Genomic DNA, 24826 nt, shown 5'->3' on the forward strand with positions numbered 1-24826 from the left:
AACCAATATGCTCTGAAATGCAACTGTTTCTTCAAAAAACAAAAATCAAAAAGAAACAAGAAATAAAGAGATGACTCCACTGTTTTCTTCCTATGTGTTTTCTAACAGCCCAAATGCTGCCAGCAGCCGGGATGGACTGGACAACGAAACAGGAACAGAGTCAGTTATTAGCCACCGGCGAGACAGACATCGACGGAGGAACAGAGAAGGGCACGAGGATGGTGAGTCCTGTAGCATTTTCCCCTTTTTCCATTACTTTTTGTGTGTTAAGCTTTCAGATCAACAACTACTTCTGCATGGGTACCGCAGAAGAGAAGTGTGTATACATTCCTGCATACTTTCAGGGACCATTATTATTATTATAATGGAAGAATTTGGTAATTGCTTCGAGACACTTTGAAGTTCAGCATTTTCTAAGAGGTCTGGGTAACCTGCAGTAAAGTGGCAGGGAGGTTCTTTTTGACAATATAATTCAGAGCTTTCTGTAGTGTTAGAAGGCAATTAGACTGGAGAAGAAAAACAACGTAGCTGGTGCTGAGCTGCATACTGCCATGGATTGACAGCCTTATCCAGGTTTGCTCACTTAAAGGGAGAACACAGCACCTGTACAATGTGTTGGGAGCTGGAGGGTCTTAGTCGTAGTATTTTAGAATTGCAAGATCTGAGCCCAAATCCTCAGAAATAATTTCTGTCGATTTCTCCAGGCTTGGATCAGCAGTAGTGTTTTTGCTTGTATAACTACAGCACATTGGCTGGAGATCCGTTTTTTAAACATATGTGCAGCCAAAGCACACACATAAACTGCAGAACTTCATCTCTTGCCTCTAGTCTGTACATCAAAGTAAGCTTGTTTGTTCATTTGTTGCCAGACAAGAATTTCCAGGCTTAATTAAGAATTAATAGATGCCACCCAGTGAGTCTAAAACGGTCCAGAATATGGAATACTTGGGCCCAAGAGATGCCATCACAGCCTTTATTCACAGCTCCACCCACTGAAGTATTTGCCTCCAGTTAGAAAAGCAGAAGTGGCCTGTGTGCTGTGTGCTAGAAGCAGGTGTCTTTCTGCTCCTTTAACCCTTCCAGCCTGTAAGTGACTCCGGGTGAATGAGAATTACTCAAGCAGTGGGTGGAGCAGAGAGCTGCCTGCATGGTATTGACATGGTATTTTGCAGATTCCTGTGGGAATCACAAAAAGAGGGAGAATCTTTTAATAGTGTTGTGGCAAAAGCTTGTTACTGGAAGAATGTTAAAAGGTGAATTTTTTTTGAACATTGGTTTGTTGCCTGCCTCCTTTCTCGCTTCCTCCCACTCTTCTTAGAAGTGCCTTTGTGAGCCTGATAAAAGGGAAGCGTAGCCAGACAGACTTCTTGGTCTCGTTTTTTCTTCCCTCTACCCCTGGTTGTTCTCCCTCATTCTGCATTCCAGAAGAAGAGAAGGAAAGTGCTGGGATCCTCCCTAGGTTGTCTGCCCCCTTTTCTTTTTTCTTTTTTTATCTGTCTGTCTAAAATGCAGGATTTCTGGATATATTCTTGTACACTTTGATCTCTTAGGTTCTGTAGCTCATGACGTTGAAAAGAAGGCGACTGAGCCAAATGTCCCCATGCAAGGATGCTCTTGTCTTGACCTCCTGTGCATTCTGATTTCTGTGTGTTATGCTCAGTTCAGGCCTGGAAATATAAAAAATATATCGAAGTTTCTACAGAATGTGATCCCATTGTAGGATCAAGGTTATGTCAATTTACCTCAAGACCATTGGCCACGTTTGCTATAGGCTGCCTTAGAAGTCATTATGGTTAATTTCTTGCTCTCTCTGCAGGGTTTCTTTTTGTTAGGAGGCTTAATCCTTTAAGGTGCTGAGTTACACTTGATGTTGCTGTTTGCCCTTCGTTCCTGCTCCAGCTCTTCTGTGCTCATTTGGTGGATGGCAGCGCGAAGCCCCAAGGGCTGCTCACCACAGAGCTAAAAATACGCTCGTCTTCACATCTGCCTACCTGTCTGAAGTGCATTATCCTTTGCATTCGTGTGTGTCCCTCCCTCCCTTGCTAGCTTAATGTGGCCAGAGCACGTGTTGAAGGCTGCCTTTGGCTTCGGTGGGTGGCTCTGTGTTATTACAGCTGAACCTTCAGCTTCGGGAGAGGCAGCTGAGAGATCGTGCACCTTCTCTGCTCGGTTTTGGAAGATGCTGCTCCTTTCTCCTGCTCTAAGGAACGTCGCGTGGACTCAGCAACATCTCATTTGCCTGTGTGGGTCTCTGAGTGGAGAGGAGCTGCAAGGAACCTGTCTGGGTTTGTGAGGCTCTGGGCAGTTTCTGCTCCACCTCAATCCCCGTGTGTGCTTTTCGGTCTCAGTGAGACCTGCACGCTGGGACTTCAACCCATGCTCTTCTTTAGCAAGACTCATATTTCACACCGACTTATTCAGTGATAATTCGTGCTGAAATAGGGGCTTGCATCTTGAGAGGGTTTGGGCAATCTTAACTGGTTACTAAATGGTCATTGCCAACCCCTTAGGAGACGGATGGATTGGAAAATCTGCCTGGTTTACTGATGGCATGGAGTTTATGTTAGGTTTTTATCCCGCTCAAGCTAATGCATGTTCTGCCATGGACATTTATGGCAGCAGGGCTGGTTTTGGATGGCAGCAGGGCCATAATCTTGATTGCTTTTATGGCATTGTTGTGGCACGGGAGTTTGTGGCTTCCAGCAGCCTGAAACTAGTGCATACTTTTCCCTTTAGCTACAAATGGGAAAAAATTTCCTCCTTTTCCTGTCAGTCTAAGCAGTGCTCAGGCAAGAACATGTCACTCAGTTATGCAAACATTACCTGTTCTCAGAACAATTTAAGCCTCTAATCTGAAGCAAGCTATCCGTATGAGCTTTGTTAGCATGCATGAAGCAAGGACACCTGTATCGTTTTGGTCCCATGAAATATATATTTTTAATGTCCATAATATTTCTGTGGTTGTAATAAGATTTTATTTAAAAAGCAAACCCAACCAGTGCGTTATTTTCAGTTGAAAGCACATCTCCAGAATGCATAGTTCAGCACTTGTATCCTGACTGCTACTTCAGTAAAATTAGAAGTGGGAGACCCTTATCATGGAGAAGGAGTTCAAGGCTTCATTATAACAAAGGTCATTATTAGCAGGGTTGTTCTTTTTGGGAGCCTTCATTTCATCTTTGCACGGAGCACAGTTGGATGTAAAATGGGAAAACAGCGATAGGAAAAGGGGGACAAAGGCAGAGGGGGGGCAGCAAGGCTGTGACACCTGGTTCATGGCCAGTTTCGGGGGCAGGAGCTGCGTGCATCGCTTGTCGTTATGCAATAGTGTAAATCCTCCTTTCCCTGCAGAAAGAAGGAAATGCAGTTTGTTTGATCTCGTCCTGTAGAGGCTTGCTGAAGTAACACCAAAATTACAGCTCTAATAATTCATAGAGAGGTAGGATGAGTGATCTTCACTGGGGCACTGCATTACTCACGGGTTTGTTCCAAGACTATTAATTATGCAGAGTAGCCAAGACGTATGTACAGTGCTGTCAGCTACAGCCCCATGTCGTGTTCCTAACTGAGCTCGTTAGTGGTGTAAAGGGAATGACAAACAATTCCCCATCCACTGCACAGCTCCGTCAGGAGTAGATGCTGAGTTTCCTCAGCATGTTACTGGTAGCAAACCCACTTGTTCATCTCTTTTCTGTAAATTTTAATAAATTGTTCTCTGCTAATGGGAACACAAATGGTTAATGAGGTTGTGTATGCAGAGCACACACTTATCCATGGGTGTTCAGTAAGGCTGGGGAAATAATGAAGGATCAGCAAGCAGAGGTGTATTTTTTTTTCCAGTGAATTGCCTACATTTTAATTTGCTGTATTATTCTCATTTTTCAAGCATGAGGTTTCTCCCCAGGTGTGCAAGAGGAAAGAGTTTTAGCTCTGATCCTACTGTTCTATTCTTAACGAGGTTAATAATGTAAACTAGCTGAGAAGGATGAGCTCTGTCAGGTGAGCATGGACAAAGTTACCCTGTGTGGGTATATATATATGGATGTATATATATTTTAAGGCAGAATGGTGATTAAGCTGTGGAGGCTACATGTGCAGAGAAATGATTTTTTTTTTTTTTTGAGACACTTTGTATCCAAAGCAGCTTTTGTCCAAGTTGGGAATATGTCTTTTCCTGATCACCTTTCACATTAATTAGTAGCAAAACAATCCTTGGCATTAGCTTCAAATAAAATTAGGCTGAAAGGGCTGAGCTGTCAGTACGTCAGGGCTCCACTTTCTCTCTTAAAACAACAAGAGTCCGTGTTGCTTTGGAAAGTTGACACCGTCCTATTAAGTGAAAGGAGAGTGAGGATCTTAATTAGGAACATGGGAGGTCTGGCACATGTTCTGGGGACCCCTCGCTGACTGCAGCAAAGCTCCCCCAACCATTTCCTGACGAGGAGTGGGAAAAGGGACCGTGCAAGTTCTAATTATGGGGGTAATTAAGGGACAAGTTTTCTTTGGCATCGGAGGATGTTTTATAGCTACTGCTCGTTTTTTGTTTTTTTTTTGACAAGTCTGCAGATGTCAAGTGTTGACACTGGTGTTTCAACACCGAGCTTGCTGTGTGATGAACTGAACTCCTGTGCAGCCAGCTGAAAGATGCTGGGCAGGGACCTGTGCTTTGGGAAGCTCCTGATATGTGGATCCCCAAATGCTGGGGAGGAGAAGCAGTTCCTGCTATAGTATGTATGTACCACACCGTGATAAAGGACTGCAGCTACCAAACAGTTGCAATGGGAACTTGAACAGTGCTAGCTCAAAGTAGGGATTTCTCAGAAGCTGTTTCTCTGTAAAGACTTTGCACGGATGGGGTTGCAAGTCTTTGTTAACAAAGCAGTAACATGTTTCATGTTAATAATTGGTAAAGACTCTCTGTATTGGTGAGGATCGGAAGCTCTGTTGTTTTTTATCTTAACTGCGAGCTTGGCTGTGACTTCCTCCTGAAACACTCTCACCTTTGTTCTTCGCAGGGTTACGGAGCCCTCTTTACAGCTTCCTTGAGCAGATGCTGCTCCACTGTTTCCCGCTTTCAAAGCTTATTTGATTTTGTGCTTTGATGTGCTTTTGTCCCTCAGGCAGGACCATCTCTGCTGTTGATAAAAGTCAAGGAGGACATACTTTAACCTCCTAGGCTATGCTTTATTCTAATCTCTGTGACACATTGAAAGGCCTTTGTCAGACAGTCTCAATGGACTCTGTCATCCCCTAATGAAGAAACAGGAGCAGGGGGTCAACAGGGCAGAAAGTCCCTGGTTATTAGTGGGACAGGCATCGAACCAGAGCAGAGAGTGAGTCTTGTTTAGACTGAGGGCGTGGATACCTGGGAGTACTTTGTGAATAAAACACATGATCGTGGTTCATGTAAGTAGTTATTCAAGTATAATAACTGACCCCCACACCCCAAACAGCTAAATTAGAAAAAAAAAAATTAGAGAAGGGATTTTTTATTAGCTAGAGAGAATTCAGAAACTTTAATGTTTTAAATATGCACCTGAATTACGCAGGAAAACCTTTCCTGTGAATTCAAAACCATCTGGTGCTGTTTGGGAGGTGTAAAATGTTGAAACTGAAGTGTTTGCATACTGCTAAAGCCACTTTCATCTATTGGAGCTGCGTACAGGAGCTTCTCTATACAAGAAATTCCAGGTCAAACAGGAAATAGGTGAAGATGAACCCTTCTGTTTTGTTTTGTTGAACGTCTAACAGAGAAGATAGAGCTGGAAAAAGGAAATGGAAAAATGTAAACAGTACAGTGAAATCGTCTGATCTAATAATAAAACCAGGGGTGTTTTAGTTTGAATATCTAGAAGTGTGGATGTTGTTCTCAACTCTTAGTGCCCCTTCAGATGTGTAGAATGAGGCTAAAAGCTCTTCTCTGCACATCGCAGCTGTTCGCCCTTTCCAGTTCCAGATGCATCCAGCTGGGCACTGGCTTTTAGGGAGGCAAGGGAGTGAACCTTGGAGGGTGCTCAGAGAACAATTCCCTTCTATTTTTGGTTTATAGCAGATGATAACGAGACGAGTCATGAACTGAAGTTTTAATTTACCCTGGCAGGCCAACATGTTGCTAATCAGAAGCTTTCAAAGGTACATGTTTATATTATGAATGTATTTAATAATTATAATAACATACTACCAATACAGTAAATTTATATTTGATAAAAGAAATCACTACATGAAGTTTAAGTGTTAAACAGGGAAAAGAGAGGGAAACTGTGTTTAGTTACAGGCCTTTCCTTTGAACCTCTGTAGTGGGACACGTTTTGGCTGCCTGGATGTGGCATCTAGGAAAGAGTTTGCACATGCAGATACTTGGGAACTGACACCTTGTTTCCCTTAGCCAAAAATTAGGGATTGAAGGTCCTTCAGCATCTCATTCTGTTAGCAGTTTTGGCTGTTGCTTTTGCTGTTTGGAAAGGACTTGAAGGTACCAGTGAGCTTCTGCTGATGCAGCGTTCGGATCTGACTGCTGCCCTTCAGGTGCTGCCCTGCTGCCAGCAGCAAAATCACATTTCAGATCCAGTCATGGCAGGCAGACATGTTACCGCCTTCATCCATCCAGCGCAGCCTGTCTGTGCCTTTCACTGTCTTTGTACCAGTGCTTGTGAGGACTGTGTGAAATGGCCTCATGGCGGCCTGCAGCTCCCTCACGAGGGGAGCGGAGGGGCAGGCGCTGAGCTCTGCTCTCTGGGGACAGTGACAGGACCCAAGGGAACGGCATGGAGCTGGGACAGGGGAGGGTCAGGCTGGGGGGTTAGGGGAAGGTTCTGCACCCAGAGGGTGGTCGGACACTTCAGCAGGCTCCCCAGGGATGTGCTCATGGCCCTGAGTCTGCCAGAGTTCAAGAAGTGTTTGGACAGCGCTCTCAGACACATGGTTTGATTTTTGTGGGGTCCTGTGAGGAGCCAGGAGTTGGACTCGATGCTCCTTGTGGCTCCCTTCCAGCTGGGGATATTCTGTCATTCTACAATCGCTTCTGCTAGAAGCGATTTGTCGCAAGCTACTCCAGGAGCAGCTGCAGCCTGCCCAAGCCCCAGAGGAATTCATCCCCTGCAGGGGCGTTTTGTCTCCAGGGCTGGTTTTCCAGCAGACCTCTGAACCGGCCACTGCTCGATAAGTGCCTGCACGGTGCTGAGGTGACCCCAGGCACCACCACAGCGGCACCCCCGCGGCCTGCTCCGCCACCGGCAGCCGCCTTTGGCCTGGGCTGGCAGAGCCCATGCTGCCCCTTGCCCTGAGGGAGATCCCCTAAAGGGAGGGTGAGAGGCAGCTGCCATCAAGGGGCCTTGAGGGCTGAGCGAGGAGCTGCAGGGCAGAAACAGGGCTGCTGCTGCCCGAAAGCTGGAGGAAATGCTCTGACGGTGAGGGGAGGATGAGAGTGTTGCTGTAGACGGGTCATGGTCTGAGGGAAAAACAAGGGAAAGAAGATTGCTTCGACGTTAGATGGGGATTTTTCTCGGAAGAGAAGATACGCTTTCAACTTGTTATTCCATACAAGGCATTTAAACTTGGTGGAGACTTGTTAAAAAGCACTGCTTCGTTCTTCCCTGAGGAAGAAAGCAGTCTGTGACCCCAGGAGAGTCTGATCGTGTGGTGAAAACATCCCGGGTGAAGTTAGTGAGTTCTTACTCTCTGACGAGCTTGGATCAAAACCTTGGAATAGTTTTGTAAATATGTTTTAAATTTAGCATCTGAGGTGCTGTGTAGTAATACCACACAGGAATGTTGAGAACATTAAGCATTGAGTATTAAACCTCTCTGCCATTAATGATGCCAGAAGCGAGCACTAATACCATCATCATACCTTTGTCTGAGTTCCCCGGGCTTGTGAGGAGCACCCAGTGAGATGGGCTGGCAGAAGAGCCCAGGGAGAGGGCAGTGAAAAAGGTGTGTGACAAAATCACAATATCCCTTACAAGGACCATCCTTTTAAGTGTCCTGTCTTCATAAATTAATACCATACTGCATTTTATCTGTGCTTGTTCTGAAAACCCAATCAAAGAATGTGGATGTCACAAAGAATGTGAATGACACCGCTGGAACAAGTCAGATGCTATCCAGCAGCACAGTCCTGCGTGTCTCGCTGGAGGTGTTCACATTCAGCTCAGCTGAAGTTCCTAAGCAGCCAGTGCCCTTATTTTGTGTGGTGAAACTGAGGAACTCGGTATAAAAATGAGCTAATGCACACTGCATGTAAACAACGTGAAAGTTTGGGTGGTTATTACTACGTTTGGGGAGTTTATGTCCATATTAATGTATTGCAGCATTGATAAGATCCCCAGATGGATGCTTCCCAGTCTCTTGAATTTGGATCCTGCCGCACTTGAGCCTTCCCTGGGATTCATAGGCTGCAGCACTGCCTCCATCCTTGACCTCTTGGGCACAACCTTTGCACAGAAATGGTACCTTGCACCACTGTTGCCTGAGGCTCTCAGGACTGGTGCTGGCATTTACTGCTGAGCGAATTTTGAGGCAACCTTTGCAGCATTCCAGCCATGTGAGTCCTCAGAGTTAATAGTGCATCCTTGGGGGACGGCCAGGCATTCAGACATACCCGATACACAGGCCATGGCCTTGTTTCAGACTGCAATTTCAGTGTTGTTTGCCTGACACAGGAAATGTGCAGGCTGAGGGGAACATACCCATGGATGCCATTTCCACGCCCTGGATCTCTTGGTATTCATGACTGTTCTTTTGATGCTGGAAAATCCTCATTAAGCACTAACCATTGCTTGCCTTAAATTTTCTCTGTTACTTTAGTTGAAAAGCAAAAGAATGAAAGATGGATGTTTTCACTGCCAGATGTAGGTTATCTAGCAGAGCAACACTGTCCTACAGAGGTATTGCTGTTCACTGGAAGGTGATGTGCTAAGGAAAACACTTCGGGTGTTTGCACAGTGTGTTTGAGGCAGCAGTCAGCTGGTTAAAAATTCTGTCTGGTCTTAAAATTGTCCTCTGCATGAAAATTCCCCCTTGAGAACTAACAAGCTTGGAATGTTGGTGTGTGTGTGGACCATGAATTCTTCATAGTGGTGCGAACAGATCACGTTTATGTCTGGGATAAATGATTTGCCTGGTAGTGAATGAGGAAGGTGTTTGAGTCTCCATATGAGACATGGGATCAGCAGTCCCAGTCCGACTGATAGGAACACAAGTCAGAGCTCCAAGAGCTCTGTTCCAGCTCTTACTTCTTAGAAGAAATGCTGATTAAAACTATACAATACAGTCAGAAAGCTTATATGCGAGCCCAATACTAGGTAGTCAGAGCTGGGTGACAGCTGGATTACTTTATTCCTCAGTGGCATAAATATAAAGTTAAATTTTGAATAAAGTTTGCTTAGAGACAGCATGAGAATAGTCTTTTGGGGATGCTACCAGGAAATAAATTCAGATTTGGGGTTCGGAAACTTCTTACTCATAGTGAAACACCAGACAGCAGGTGTCCAGTGGTTTGGAACATGGAAAACAAATCTCCTGTGCAAATCATCTGACTTACAGACAGAATTTCATCTACTGGATGTATTTGGCAATTGACTCTGAATTGCAAATTCAATACAGCAGCAATCTGCTTATGTTAAGGACAAAAAAAAATCCTATTACGGTGACCCACGAGGGGTGAGATGTGACACATTCAGGGATGTCCTAGTTTGGAGACGGTACTGGCCATTTCCAGTGGGCCCTTGAGACAACTGCTGATGAGCAGAGGTGCCCCCAGTACCCCGCTGCTGCATCAATAGAGAATAGTTTTGTGGACAAAAATTGCAAATATGCTGGCAACTTTCTTTCTGGGTTGCATGCCTGATAATGATCAAAGCCAAACATAAATAAAGGCATGCTGCCTAAGAAATTGTTCTGAAACACCTTATGCACGTGGAATGGTTTCTGTGCTGCTTGGCCTGCTCATACCAAGCTCAAATTGTGTTGTCTGCTGCTTTTCCAGGATCTTTGTGTGGACCTTTATTTTGACATCAAGTGCTCGAGGCCAATCTAATTAATTTTCTAGCACTATTAGAGTACTCGTTCGTGCCTGCTACTTCTGCCTTTATCTGTTTATGGCATGCCCACGAACTGAGACATAGGCAAAGGAAAAAGTTAGGAAAAAGGGAGGTAGGCAGGCAGGCCAGGGTGCTAGGTTTACCAGCAGTTGAGTGAAATCAGGTGCTGCAAAGAGCTTGGTTTCTGCATCAGGATCCTCCTGCAGAGTTGGCTGCAAATCACAGTATGACTTCAGTGCTACTCGCAGTGCTGTTTCTTCCTTGCTCTTCCTCTTTGCCTGGTAACAGGCAATTTATTTCCATTTATTTCCTTTTCACAGTCCCTCGGATCAATGGCCATCCCAAACTGGACAGACATCGCGAGCACCCTCCTGGTTATGACAGCTCTTCTACCATGATGAGTAGTGAGCTGGAATCCAGCAGCTTCATTGACTCCGATGACGATGACAACACGAGCAGGTAGGGCATTGCCATAGTGACTGAGCTCTTAAATACTGTTTGTGTCTGTTTCCCAGCCCCTAGACCGTGTATCTGGGCCTTTCTGAACATGCTGACTGGCAAGATGAAAAGAATTACGTATTTTTTTCCCATTTTAAAATTTTATTTTCCTGCTAGGTATGATTTGAGGACTGGTAATTCATCAGTAGCATGTTGAATATAATCACTGCTCCAAGAAAAAAAGCTAACTTACTGGGATCCCTATCCAAGCTGCCAACAGGTGCTGTTCCAATTAAGAGAAAAGTTCTGTTCTTCCTTTTTTTTTTTTTTAATAGCAAGAACGATTACATTTTAAAATCAAAGCAATATGCAACTGTCTCCCTATTTGTGAAGTAATGATGTGAGTATTGTAACAAAATATCTTCATCATGGATTCTGAATAAGTATGCACTTAACTAAAGCAGAAATGTAGAGGAATTCCTATATAATTGCACAGTCTGAGATCTGTGAGTTGTAGAGGAATTCATCAAAGCTCATGCTATTGCAGAGGCAGGTTGTGATGCCACATATTTACGACTTCTTAATTAAGTTTTTCTTTTCATGCAGACAAATAGTGAGGCGAATTATTCCTTGTTGTTTGTTGTTTTTTGTTTTTTGTTTTTTTTTTTCACAAAAAAAAAAATCCTCCACATTTCAAGACATCCTTGTTAATTTTTAAAGAATACTTTTGTTCTTTAAAACGTTTGTGGGCCGATACGTTTCTCAGATTCAAAATACAAATTTTTAAAAATGCAAAATCAGTCAAAACTAAGGTTGTTCAACTTCCTGGCCTCAGTGACAGCATTCTCTAAACACTGTCCTTAGAGTTGTTAAAGCATCCCATTCAGCCAGGTGGGCTATGAAAACCCCTTACAGATCTCTATGAACTGTCAAACAGATTACAGATCTGGTGGCTTTAACTACAGATGTCTATGAACAAAAAAGGTGCAACACGATATTCTTAAATTTTAGGTAGAAGGGAAATAAACAGCAAAGAGCAACTAGTCCTGGAGATATTTAAACATTTGCCTTGTTTACAAACAGCTGAGTGGCTTATTGAACTCGGTGGATCTACTTGGTCTTGCACTTAGTCATAGCTTAAATACCTGTTGGGGAACAGCAGTTCCTTCAACCTCTGCTCCAAGGGTGGGTGTTTCCGAAGGGTTGAAAGGGTAACTAAATGAATGTTTAAGGTTTGGTTCAGAATTCGGTTTCAGAACTTATTTTGTAGTTACGGTGAAGTTGCCAACACTTGAAGACACAGAAAGGCAGTTATCTGCATGCTTTGTAGTTCACGTGGATATTTATATGCATAAAGGGTTGGCAAGATCAGTAATTAATGTGAATGCACTCAGAGCCTTCCCAAAGCCTTTAGGGCTTTTAACTCCCCCTGTTTTGAAAAAAAAAAAAAAAAAAGCAAAACACAAAACAGCACAAAACCAACAACAGCCCTGCAGGTGATTTTGCTTTTTTATCAATAAATTAATCATTTCCGTGGCAGCAAGATATGCAGTGGGGCAGGGTTAGCACAGTCAGGGTGGCCGCTGAAGTGTATCGTCCTAGACCCAGCTAAATCCTTCTGTCTGGATGAATAACGAAAAGCTTCCTGCGTCTGACCTGTGAAGAAGGAGACTCTTCGAAGCTGCTGCGGAGGCCTTTTCCTTTCTAGGCTAGGGCAGAAGCTCTTGGCACCCAGAAGAGCTGCCAGGCCAGCTAGTCAGGAAGAGCAGCTAAATGGAATGCTCCGAGGTATGCTGTTGTGTTACACCGATGATGTTCCCGAGCAGATGAGAGATTGTGCTGGCAGGGAGAAGTTTTCTTTAGAGGCAAATCCAGCCAAATAGAAAATCGGGCATGCTCCAGATCTGCTGGAGACACGGAGGCCTGGGGAAACAAGGTTGAAGGGGGTAAGTCTGTTTACTAACAGCTGGTGAACTTTAGGGTCAGGACGTGCATTGTAAAGGAGGCTGTACACAGGGGAGGTCACTGAGAGAAGGTAGCTTTGAAGGATGTTAATGCCATAGAAGCAACGAGCTTGAGGATGCTTTTCTAATAGTGTGTGTTTGTAGTTGTTGTGTTTTATTTTTAACTTGGAGCAGTGCAGCTGAGTGGGTTAAATTCTTGTCCAAGAAGCCCTGCGTGCACTAAGGGACGTGTTTTGGTGATGGGACTCAGGGTGATGGTTGGACTTTATGATCCTGAAGGTGCTCTCCAACCTAAACAATTCTCTCATTCGTTTTCTTAGAGAGAGAGAACAATTTTTTGTTCCACTGAATCAATTTACTCACAAAGATTACAGGACAATACAGCTCTTCACATTCCTCTTGCTTCTCTGTTAAATTTCTACTTTTAAGCGGAGTTGTTTTTAACAAGATTTGTTTGACACATTTTACCTGTATGGCATGAGACATCCTACTTATAATACAGGCAAATCTCTTGTCAGAAATCCTCTAAGTACAGTGGCAATTTAATTGTCTTCTCTAATTGTGGGAACAGAAACTGGGTGTTTTGATTAATCTTTTCTTTTGGGATGTAGGAAAAGAAACAAAATGTTTCTTCTTGAAAGGAATCATCCAAGGAACATGATTGCAATAATTTTATTTCCTTTGTCGTCAGAATATGCCGTAATTGAATGTTAGTCTTATTTGCAGGCACTGGGTGGTATTTTGAATACAGATTGATGTAGGGAGCTTAAACTTTTCAGTCTCATTTCTGTCTTCTGTTAAGCAAATAAATGTCTAGCGAATGCGAAGTGTGAGGCAGGAGGATTATTGTCAGCAACTTGCAATTAGTGTTCTCAGTTCAATGTAACTAATGGAATTAACTGTGAAAAAAAATGATTGCATTTATTTCTCATTTAAGAGATTAACGTTAGTTCTTTTAAAGCTGTATGGATAAACTTTTGAACAAGTTATTTTTTTACATTTTTGCCTTCCTTTGGAATTATTTTCAATAGACATAAGCAATAGTCATTTTTTCTGTTTTAAATCTTTCCTGCGGGACTTATTAGCCTTTGTGTTAGAAGTGTAGTTGGGGTTTTGGCCAGCTAGAGGAGGAAATTGGTGGTTATGATTCCAGATTTTTTTCATCTTTTTTTTTTTTTCCCCAAAAGCTCAAGTATGTCCTTCTTCACTCATCAGTTTGTAGTAATTATTCAGCGAACCATTTGCTGAAGCTCTGCTGTTCCTATCCCTTCCTATCCCTCATTTCCGTAACGTGCTATCCGGATAAAACTCATCCTCTGGAAAGTAGAGGGAGAACTTTGCCACTGGGTGAATGTTGTGATCTCCTGCTGCGGGCAGGTGTGACTTTCAGTACAGGTTTTCTCTCCATTTTCCTTCTTTACTCTATGGAAATTGCAAACTGAAAATTGCTTTTTACAATAGGCCCTGTTAGCCAGAGGCATTACCCCTTTCAGGGACGCGGTAATGAGAAACTGAATAAATGAAAAGATGTGTATGAATTTTAATGAATTCTCTTTATCCAGGAGAGGGTTCCGTTTTGGCAAAGCTGGGGACAGGCAGTACTGCACACTCTTTAGGTGACACCCACTGGGATAAACCCCATAAAATATGATACGGCAGTAGGCGAAACATGTGTGTAAGCAACAACAGCCAAGGCTGCTGTGAGTGACTCTGAAGTGTGATTATAGTAGCCAGAAGGACAGATAAAATTTTATGGCTTTGTCCTTTCTGTTACGAGCTAGCCCAGCTGTTTCTGAAATGAGTGGCAAGTCCTGCTGTGTTAGGGGGAGCAGGGCTTTCACGCTCCTGTCTGCAGAGGGAACAGAGTGCGAGCAGAGGATTTGTTTGCAGGTGGGAGCACTGAATTCATGCTCGAATCGGTGGAGGGCTGGCACTCCCATGTCTCTTAAAGCCTTTGAAGACATCTTGGTGCCTGGCTTGCGTTCAGGCAGGAAAGCTCCCCCAGCCTTGTGACTCTTTGGTTTTTGCTGCCCTTCTCAAAGAGCAAGCAGCTTCACTGGGATGAGGGCAGCACGCGTTGCCTTTCTTCATGTTCTCCATAACTGGTGTGTGCTGGAAAATTGTAGCTGAATCCTACTGATAATGAGAGGACCTGGGAGAGAAGAGGAGGAGAACGAAATCAGAGAGGAGATAGGAAGAGGGAGAATATTGACAGTAAAATCTAAGAGGGTTTTGTGTCGGTCTTTGCCAGTCCTTTCAAAAACAGTGGTGAATATTGAACAAGTCCGATTTTGGGAGCCCAGCATCTGAGAGACCTCTTTATTTTCCCTGTTGAAAGGGGTAGGTCTTAGAAACCAGGTGCTGTGAGCTGTTTCCATGGATGGAGAATTACCAAATCTTTGATCTCTTTTGAAAATCCCACCTCTTGGCTCCTTATATTATTTTGCCTTGCTGGGAGGGGAAAAAGGAGTGTGAGGTTAGCATGCCTGAAATACTTTTGTGAACTCAAAGGGAATGTCAAGATATTCACGCCCTCCAAGCAGCCTGTAACACTCAGCTGAGCATGTTTGACTAAAACATACCTACTTCGTGCAGGCTGGGTTTCCCAGTGTTTTGGGGTTGTCGTCTCAAGACAGCAAGCTCCTTTGTGAGGTTGCTGCTGTCGGGTTTTGCTCGGGGTGTTGTAGCATTCCTGCATGCAGCTAGGACTTTGAAGACAGGGACGTGGAAAGGGGGAAAAAGACTGGCACTGTTTTCTTTGTGCCAGTGCCAGTTCAATTACTTACGTTGTGTAGGGTTGGATTTTTTTAATCTTGGTTCGTGGTGGAGCATTACTTTGTCTCTTCTGCCATTCTTAACACAATAAACAGAGGAGAGAGGGATCTGTGGTGGTGCACCTCTGAAAGCTAGGCTTTGTTCCAGGCTTCTGAAATTAATTTGGGCAAATCCATTTATCTCGTTCTGTGCCTCAGTCAACTATCTATAAAATGAGAATAATTAACTTGCCGAACTCACAGGGAGGGAGAGCTTAAGGATATATGTGTAGGATGTGATACATTTAGGCTCAACACATCTGAAAAAACCTTGGGGGGATAAAAAGACATGAAGGACGTGGAGTCAGGACCACCACTAAAGTAGCAGAAGATGGCCACCTCTGTCCTTTGGGTGGTCAAATCAGGGTGATTTATGCCCATTGCATTCAGTCTTGCTGCCAGAAGGAAGAATGCTGGTAAATTACATTCTCTAATCCATGTTCAGATAGCTGGTAACTTCTCTGTGCTCCTAGGAAGAGGCTAAGATACAGCACATGCTGAGATTGAGCAGCAATTGAGCAGCAAGCAGAGCAGTGCCTTGTAAGCTAGCTGTCGGTGTCTCAATTTTTAATCTCTTCTGTGTTTGTGGGAATCTGCCTGGTTTTGGCAGGGGGCAGAGAATCGCAAATGGCTCAGCCTTACAGAGTTGACATTTGCTCTGAATTTCCCTCAGGTTGAGTAGCTCCACTGAGCAAAGCACTTCGTCGCGGCTCATACGGAAGCATAAACGCAGGAGGAGGAAACAAAGGATGCGGCAGATTGACAGGGTAAGGCTGGCATCATCATTTCCCAAGAAGGTGAACCACGATTTTGAGTGCAGAGTGTGAATTAGGAAGGGATTCAGAACAGAGCTGTGCCCAGTTGAAGGCACTGGAAGGAATCGCTTTGGCTCCAGTCTGCCCTGGACTAAATCTCTAAGTTTTGAAATTCTGCAGCGCTAGGTTCAAAGTCTTTTTCTCCTCCCCCTTCCTCCTTTTACTGTGGTGTGGTCACATTGCTTGTTGTCTCTTCCAAGCCCATCCTCTGCAGGACAACTTCCTTCTGCTTCTGGCTGGTGTGGGCGAGGGGTTAATGTGAAGGTGTCTGCGGTCCTGTCCTAGGCTGACGCACAAAGTGCTGAGCCTGGCACCCTGCTGAAAGGAGAAACCCAAGTTTATGGGAAATGCCAAATCTTTTCTCCTGTCCTTTCCTGTGCTAGTCTCCTGATAACAGGACAAGGGTGATCCACACGACATAATTCTTAAAGTAGTTGTTTCATTCTCCTGTAAATAGCAGTCTTCACAGATTAGAGAACGAGTATGTAAGTATTTTATCACTAGAACTGGATGAGTAGTGAGGAAAAAGTATGGTAGAAGACAAGATAAGCACATTTGTATTTTCTTGGGGGGAGGAGGTATTTGTGTTGCTCACTCTGAAGGATCATGTGTTGCTCACTCTTTAGGGAGGAGCCCGTGGACGTAATAATTCACACTACAGCAGGCACTTAATGTTTGAATGTCTGCCTGTCAGTCGTGTAGTCAGGATGCAGAAATGATTCAGCGTGAATTTCAGCTGAGGAACCTCAGTCTAGGAACTTGCGTTGTGTGTTTTGTAGAGAACCCTTTGCAGAAAGTGTGGATTGTGTTCAGATTTTTTTTCCTTCCAGATTCTAAATGAAGAATAATTTTGAGGAGTCCATAGAGGTTTCTGGGTGCCTTCCATATGGAAACCTATTAATCAGTTCCCGATGAATTAGTCCTCAGTACTTACTTTTATTGCCTTATTTTGAGCCATTTAAAACCTTGAGAATTTTCTGTTATATTTTGCAGTCATCCTCGTTCAGCAGCATCACTGATTCTACCATGTCCCTAAATATCATCACTGTCACACTCAACATGGGTAAGAGGATGAGCAGTGTTTTTTTTTATGATAAATTTCAAGCGATACTGATATATTTTGTCATGGTGTAGTAGCCTTTGGAGCACATAGAAAGTTCCTTGATTTGAAAGAACTCCAGCTGAACTAAAGGGAATGGCAGCTGGGAATTGCTGACTGTTGAATGTGCCTGAGTTCCTAGTCCCGTACTGGATAATTGGGAGCTGTTTGCACAAGCAGATCAGTTTTCTTCCCAAGAAGCCCAGGGAAGGAGCTGGAAATGTGGACCCAGGATATGGAGTCCTGCTTTTATTTCTAGGAATGGTAAGGGGTCAGATATTGCCCTTCTGTTCTTGCTCCTAACACTGAAGGTTTGCATTTCTGCAGTTCACGAGTTTTGTTTAGCCAGGTAGAAAAGTGCAGGACTGTCAGTTCAGCACCTTTCAGTAGCACCAAATTTTTCCTTCCTCTCTGAGGTGTGGAAAAACATTGCCTGATGCTGATCAGCTGCCTAATTCCTAGGTGTAGACACATCTTTTCAATGTTGCTTCTCTTGCTAATTTTTTGAATGTAACTTTCCACTTTTTGTCTTGTAAGAAAAAATGATGGGTTTAGCACCTTTTCCCTGAACATGCAAGAAAAAATGATGGGTTTAGCAACCTTTCCCTGAACATGCCAGGCAGAATTATCCCAGTAGGGCAAACTGAGGTATTGTAAATCAAATGCAGCCCAGCTGTTGTGTTGAGAGAAAGCAATGAACTGATTTTTCAGGACTGAAGTAACCTGGTGTTAGCTCTTCACTATCGTTTCAGTCACCTTGTTTGCTTTTCTTTCCCCCATCCTCCCCTTTTTGCCTGTATAGAAAAGTATAACTTCCTGGGAATCAGCATTGTAGGACAAAGCAATGACCGGGGTGATGGTGGCATATACATTGGCTCTATTATGAAAGGAGGGGCTGTGGCAGCAGACGGCCGAATTGAACCAGGAGACATGCTTCTGCAGGTTGGTCTGTGTCCAGAAATATGTGCTGCTCTCTTGTACGTTGGTGGCTTCACCTCTGTCATCCCACCATGGGTTTAGTTAACCAGAATTCATCCATGCTCAGAGAAATGTGTCGCAAAGACTGTTCCCACTTAAATGTATAAATCTTAGTGAACCCTGTTGGATAGTTGATGTTCTCTGAGAAGCAACATCTGAGAAGCAGATGATTCTGCTGAGAAGCACCTGCTCAAGGGAATGGAAACAGTTAGAAGGCAAATAAATTTGGAAACAAATAACTAGAATGTCTTCAGGGTTCCTGTTGCTAAGCCTGACCTCTGCTTTTTTGCAACCTTTCAGGTGAATGACGTCAATTTTGAGAACATGAGCAATGACGATGCAGTACGGGTTTTACGGGAAATAGTCTCCAAGCCAGGGTGAGCATATTACAAAATCTCTTGCTACTTATACTCCGTACACAGTTATTGGTGTTGGGCAAACCTCACAAATCAATGTTTTGATCTGAATAAGGAGCCAATGTGACTGCTGATTTCAACTCTGAACTTCTCAGTGTAAGTGATGGGTAGATGAAACTGGTTTCAATGTGCCAGCCAAAACCAACACAAACTGGGAGTTGTCTGGTTTCAGTAGCACCATTTGTGTATATGATGAGAGTTTTAATGTCTCAGGAGCTGATCATTTGACAGATTTCACCAGTAGCTCTCATGATACATGGAAAAACAGAAACTGATCTAATACTGGTCTGTGGTGAAAATGCTTTGACAAGCATCTCAAAAGCCTTCTCAGAATGTACCTGATAACTCTCTGATGGGACTAAGTTTGTTTGAGAGAATTCACTGTGGTAGTCACAACTTCTTTGGGAGAGTTGAGAGTCACCCCTACCTGTTTTCTTTATTCCTAGACCTATCAGCCTAACGGTAGCCAAATGTTGGGACCCTACTCCCAGGAGTTATTTCACCATCCCCAGGGGTGAGTACATATTTATGCTCCGTGCTGAGTTCCTGTGGAGCCAGGAAGCTCTAGAACATTTTTCAGCAATTTTAGCATCAGATTTCCTTTTCCTACAAGTTCCATGCTTCTAATTTGAAGTTTGGATGTGTTGTTTGGTTGCTTTTTGTGTTAGGAGGCAGAGGTTTAAGATATGCTTTCTGAGACTGCTGTGGCCACTGAATACATGGGAGTTTTTGTTTTGATTCATGTGGCTTTGGGTCAAGCTCTTAAACTTTTGGTGTCTGTATCCGTCTGAACTTAACCTTTTTATTGATAGAAGTTTTAGAGGAAAAATATACTTAGGTGTTAAAAAGCCTCATTTTGTCATGTATACACTTGTAAGAAAGAATATAAATGGAGTATTTTCAAAATTTGAGGCAAACAACATTGTCTAATATGCATAAACACTCTTGAAAATTATCTAATTGGAAAGTTCTGATTTAATAAATAGTTCAGGAGTTACAAAAGATCTGTGCTCATGTGACAAACACAGCTGCCTCCTGCTGGTGAGTGCTGTGCTCAAGATCCTGAAGCCAGCTTGTTACCACTCCTGAGATGCTGTGGATAGCATCGTCTATTGAAAGAGTACAACAGACTCCTGCAGACTACAGGAACTCCCTTGGTGAAGTCTTCAGGAAAACCAGCATCAACAAAAGAAAAACCCACAAATCACATATTTCAGATTTGCTACAGGGCAAGCTTGTGTATCACTTGGCCCTTTGTTTATTGAAGATATACCCATTGTGACCCAAGGCAAATAAGCTAAACTGGTTGCATTAACGTGTGGGATATGTTGAGGAAATACTCGCCATAAGCAGAGCTCTTGTTTATCATTTCTGGTTTTAAGAATTATCTTACAAGGCAATGGAACAACAGCTACTGTAATTCAGAAGAAAAGTAATCCAGGATAAGGGGAAAAATCAGTTCTGTTCCCAGCTTTAAAAATGTCTTGCTTTGTGGATGTTCTTAAGGTCTGGGTGTAATTTGCATTCCTCTCTGATTCCAGTCTCTTTGAATGCTCTTTTCTATTTATTTTGCAAGATTATTCCAGCCCTGGAAAATTTCATTATGGCTCCTGAAAACACTGAGAAAGGAATTCCATGATGCCTTATTTCTGCACAAACAGAGCTCTGAAGTTACCATTCTATTTCACTTACAACAGAAGATTCTCTGAGTGGTTATTTTGGGTCCAAAGCTCTTAGAAGTAGGCAGAGACCTTCTTGTCTGCTGGGGCAGAACACTTGGTAGTGTTTCACATCCTAGCAAAATGAGAATCTCTCACCATGCAGACTAACAGTGAAATATTATCAGTGGACTGATAGCTTCTTTCCTACAAGTAAAAATATTTCCTGCATGTAAAAATACGGCAGTTGCAGGAGCATGGCATGGTTGTGTCCTGTGAGGCTGGTGTAGCAGTTTCTAGATGAAACTTACACTGCTGTCAAGATGTTTTCTGTTTCCTTCAGCTGCGGCTGTCTCTGTTGTGAGAACTGAATGGCAAGGACTTGGGCTCTCAAAATGCATTTGCTCTTACTAGGATTGTGCTGCTTAGTGCAAATCTGATTCAATTTGCCTTTTTTCCCCTGTTTTGCAGCTGAACCAGTGAGGCCAATTGACCCTGCAGCGTGGATCTCTCATACCACAGCCATGACGGGAGCGTACCCCCGTTACGGTATGAGCCCCTCCATGAGCATCACCACATCTACCAGCTCCTCACTAACAAGCTCAATTCCCGATTCGGAAAGTAAGTCACACTGCGGCCAGCACAGGGCAGGCGTCTTCTGCTCGGGGCCAGCAGTGCAGAGCTGTGTGCAAAAACGACCCCAGCCACGAGCACGATGAAAACGACAGCCGTCACAGAACTCTTGAATGCTTTTTTTTTTACATTTGTAATTCCTAAGGGGAGCACAAAGCCTTTTTCGAAAGGTCAGAAGTTAATGCAGTGGTGTTTTGCCAGGGTTTACATGCAGGGCGAGGTGGCTTCTGGTCCCTTTTAAAGTTACAAGTCAGGCCTCCAACTTTACCCCCTCAAAGGAATGTGAGGGCTTCCTCCTTGCGTTGGGCTGCTTTTTTAGAAATTGAAATCATTTGCTTCAGATGAATGTCACTGGATAACGATGTTAGTGTATCATTTAGGAAGTCTTAAGTGATATTTGCATAGCCTTCTTTTATGCTTTTATACTTTTAGGATTTAATGAACAGAGAAAAAGCAAATGTCCCATGTGAAATTAAGGTTAGAGTTCAGCCTTCTCTCCTGGTTTGTCTATCTGTGGCAGCCTCCAAAATAGTCATACCCGTGTAACCAACAAGTTGTCATGACTCCTTATCTTGGAAACTCCTGTTTAAAGAATATAAACTTTTCCTTTCTTTTACTTTTCCTTTGCTTTCTGATATGAATGTGGGATAAAAGGTAGCGTTTGGTTTGAAATGCATGGCACCAAGGCAAGGCGAATAGATGAGGATCACACATCCCTGAGAAAACTGTCCACTGAAATCCTAGTTCATATTTAAGTGTATGTGTTAAGTGTTCATACTTAAAACAGCTTTAAGCTTTGTTACTTGACAGGAAAGCACTGAGGCACTTTATACCTCAATAATATGTGTTTGTTTCATGTAATATTAATATGGAAGAGTTTATCTAGAGATGCAGCCTTTCTATCAGATATTTCATCTCTAGCAAGGAAATTTATTTTGTTTATATATACATGCAAAACTTGAAGTGGCCTTAAACTTCCCAGGAGCTTATCTCGTTTGTGGAATAAAGCTCATTCAGTATGCGTTCACTGAAAGCCATCTAAATAGTTGTATGTTTATCAAGGAAGGGATACTTGAGTGTTTGCCAGATCTGGAGTCTAAACCAGGAAGACTGATTTTTTCAGTTGGTAAGATTTTTTCCAGAGAGAAAGGGAGGGTATCATTAAAAAGAACAAAAAACCAAACCAAACAAAAAACAACAACCCTTTGAATACTTTAAAGACCAGTGTGGTATGGATGATTAGGGACAGAATCTTTCCTGGACAAAGGCATGGCTGAAGCATGAAAGTTGCATTTGCAGGCCCCAGTTAAGTCCTAACAGAGTACATAGGAGTCTGCCTCTTTTTCTCTTACTCTCTCTGTTATTTTACAAGGGGATTGTTCCTGGGATTATGCCTCACCATGAACTGAAAAGGGGGTTATCCTTTCTGTAGGTGTAGTAGCAGTTGTCAGTTCCTCTTCAGGCAGTAGGCAGCACCACTGGAGGGAAAATACATCTGCAGTAGAAAGCAAGTGAACCACGTAGATGATGACTGCTTTATCTTGAGATGTGTTTTCAGCCTTACAGGTACTAAAGATTGCTGGAATCAAATGTATCTACTGACTGCTGTCAAACAAGAGCCTGTTACTCTATTTACATTCCTCTTGAAATATTCCTGTATCGTGTGCCTTGGTATATATAGTAATGGGATTGGGAAGTATGGAATGTAGACACCCTCTCAATCATACTTCTGAAATAAAGGTTATTTGGGAGCAGAACCATGTTTCTGGAGACAGCTTCTCATTTCTATGTCAGTGACTTTCCCGAATGCAAGAAATCAGGGAGTACCCCTGAGCTTTACTGTGACCTGTTTAACACTGCTGGCCTCAGTTCAGTCCTGTGAACCCCTCTGAGCACAGCAGGCAACACCTCAGGGCCCTAAGTACAGGGAGCACCTGTCCCCTGAACCTCCTTGCCAGGAAAAACAAAGCTGGGGAAGAAGGGAGGAAGAGAGAAAGAGAGAGAGAAAGAGGCTGTGCATTTACATATCGGAGAGCCTTGTGCATGATGGGGCTTTCTCACTTCTCAAGTTCTAGTCCAAGATCCTCTATTTCAGTTCCTCTGAGGCTAGAGTCACTGGTATGAGAAGCGAATCTAGTGTCTGTTCTACAGAATCTGGCTGTAGAAGTGGAAGCAGTGAATTAATGGAATCGTCTTAGACAAAGCTGTTTCCTTGTTTTAAGTACTGTGAACGCCTGCTGTTTTACTCTGTTTATATAGCAAGGCCAGGACTGGGTAATTCTAAATGGATTGAATAACTCCGCTTTTGTTCTGATTAGCATTCCTTTGTTCTCTGTCCTCTGGATCAAAAGTGAAATTCCGATATCTGAAGCATTTGCACAGCCACCATCACGTCAGTGCTAGCCATTAAGTATCCAAGATTTTGGGGCCATACAAATCACCACCACACAGCAGGAATTACTCTGTTAACTCTTTTCTCAGGCATATTCCTTCAAAAACAGGGATATCCGAGCCAAGGCAGACTGATTTTTTTCACAGTAATTATTGCGTTAAGAAGCATCTTGTTCTCCAGCAGTGTTCTGGCTGATGCAGGAGAATGTTGTCTCACAGTGGTTTGTGAGTGTTGGACTTGGTACACCGGTCAGGGCAAGCCCTGGTCCTTGTTTGCTCTGCTAAAGATAGAACTTTCCAGCCCCAGTTCTGCTACTGCAGGATCCCTTCCTGCAAAGAAGTGCTGTTCCTTTCCAGGAGATTAACTTCAAGTGCTGCAGTGTTCCGTGAAAGTCCTGCTGTTTTGAATGAAGCCCACTGACGTTGTTGGGAAGTGTTCTGTTTCTCTTGCATGGACTTTGAAGTCTCAGCCCCAAATCCCTTAAACTATTTCTGCTTAATGGTGTTCAGCCCGAGGTGCTGTGAATTTCCTGGGGCCTTTTGGTTTGGGCAGATGTGTACTTCCTCACTCGAATAAGGATACAAACCAGGGGTGCTGCTACACGTGGTAGGACTGCATTTTCCTGGAGCATACACCTCTTTTCTTAACAGGATCTGCCAATGGGAAAAGATGCCACTTCAAATCAGTAACCAAAGCCCTGAGAGAGAGTTCTGTAGTAGATCTGGCCCCCCTGGAAGGAGTCTGTGCTGTTCCTCTGATTTTCACTTACCTGTACAGGTAGCCAGGCCCACAGTTGACTGACAAAGTTCAGACCAAAGTGGGTGCATTTTTAGATGCATCCAAGAAATTTTCACATTTGGACGGCAGCTAGAAGGCTAGAAAATATTGATGAGCATTTGGCTAGTGTTGTTTGTATGCAGATCACAGGTTTTCAAGAAAAAAAAAATGATTTATTGCTCCCCACATACTTGAATATTGATTGAATATTGATTTTTTTTTTCCAAATGAACATGTTGCTTTTTGCCACTAACCAAACTAACTTAAAGCAAAAGCAAAATGTTAGTGTTTGTTCACTTGATAAGTATTGAAACTGCATGCATGGATGGCATGGGGTATTTTCATGCATATTAGCAGTGCACGCACTGAAGGAAGCATTTTCAGTTTTCATTGTTTCATGCTTGTACTTGTTATCAGTATTTTGACTTGCTGGAAAAGAGCAAACTTGGTTCCCTTGTGCTTTTGAAAGGTGGGTGATACGGGGAGCTGGGAGAAGGGAGGGAAGAAGGGCTCTGGATTCCTGTTGGAGGGTTTGAACTGCAAACACAGAGCACAAATGCTGGATCTGAATTTGCTAGGACCGAGAAGATGGGAGCAGGAAGGCGGGCTGAGTGCTGTATCCAGTGATAACAAGATATCTTACTATGTATAGAAAGCGTGATTGAATTCCACATGTTTAGCACAAGGCTGGTAAACTCTTAGAGCCGGATTCACTCCCCTGAGTTTTCATTACTAGATGCCAGTTTGTCTTCATGTGTGGTAGAAAGGAGCTTCTAAAGGAACTAGACTCCTAAGTCTAGTTC

General features: G+C 43.4%; 1 protein-coding gene across 7 annotated transcripts in view; it reads left to right on the forward strand.

Annotated features, from left to right (window-relative positions):
* The window catches only part of DVL1 (dishevelled segment polarity protein 1), an 88065-nt gene that overhangs the window by 40994 nt on the left and 22245 nt on the right, over nucleotides 1-24826 (forward strand). For 6 of the 7 annotated variants that reach the window (XM_068658319.1, XM_068658315.1, XM_068658316.1 and 3 more), the window contains exons 4-11: nucleotides 109-221; nucleotides 10361-10499; nucleotides 15929-16022; nucleotides 17064-17133; nucleotides 17972-18111; nucleotides 18448-18524; nucleotides 19010-19077; nucleotides 20693-20842. In XM_068658319.1, the coding sequence (XP_068514420.1) occupies nucleotides 109-221; nucleotides 10361-10499; nucleotides 15929-16022; nucleotides 17064-17133; nucleotides 17972-18111; nucleotides 18448-18524; nucleotides 19010-19077; nucleotides 20693-20842 (851 nt within the window). The remainder of the gene's footprint in view (nucleotides 1-108; nucleotides 222-10360; nucleotides 10500-15928; nucleotides 16023-17063; nucleotides 17134-17971; nucleotides 18112-18447; nucleotides 18525-19009; nucleotides 19078-20692; nucleotides 20843-24826) is intronic. The other variant, XM_068658318.1, reaches the window with a different exon arrangement.

Source organism: Anas acuta, chromosome 22, assembly GCF_963932015.1.
Source record: "Anas acuta chromosome 22, bAnaAcu1.1, whole genome shotgun sequence".
NCBI lineage: Eukaryota > Metazoa > Chordata > Aves > Anseriformes > Anatidae > Anas > Anas acuta.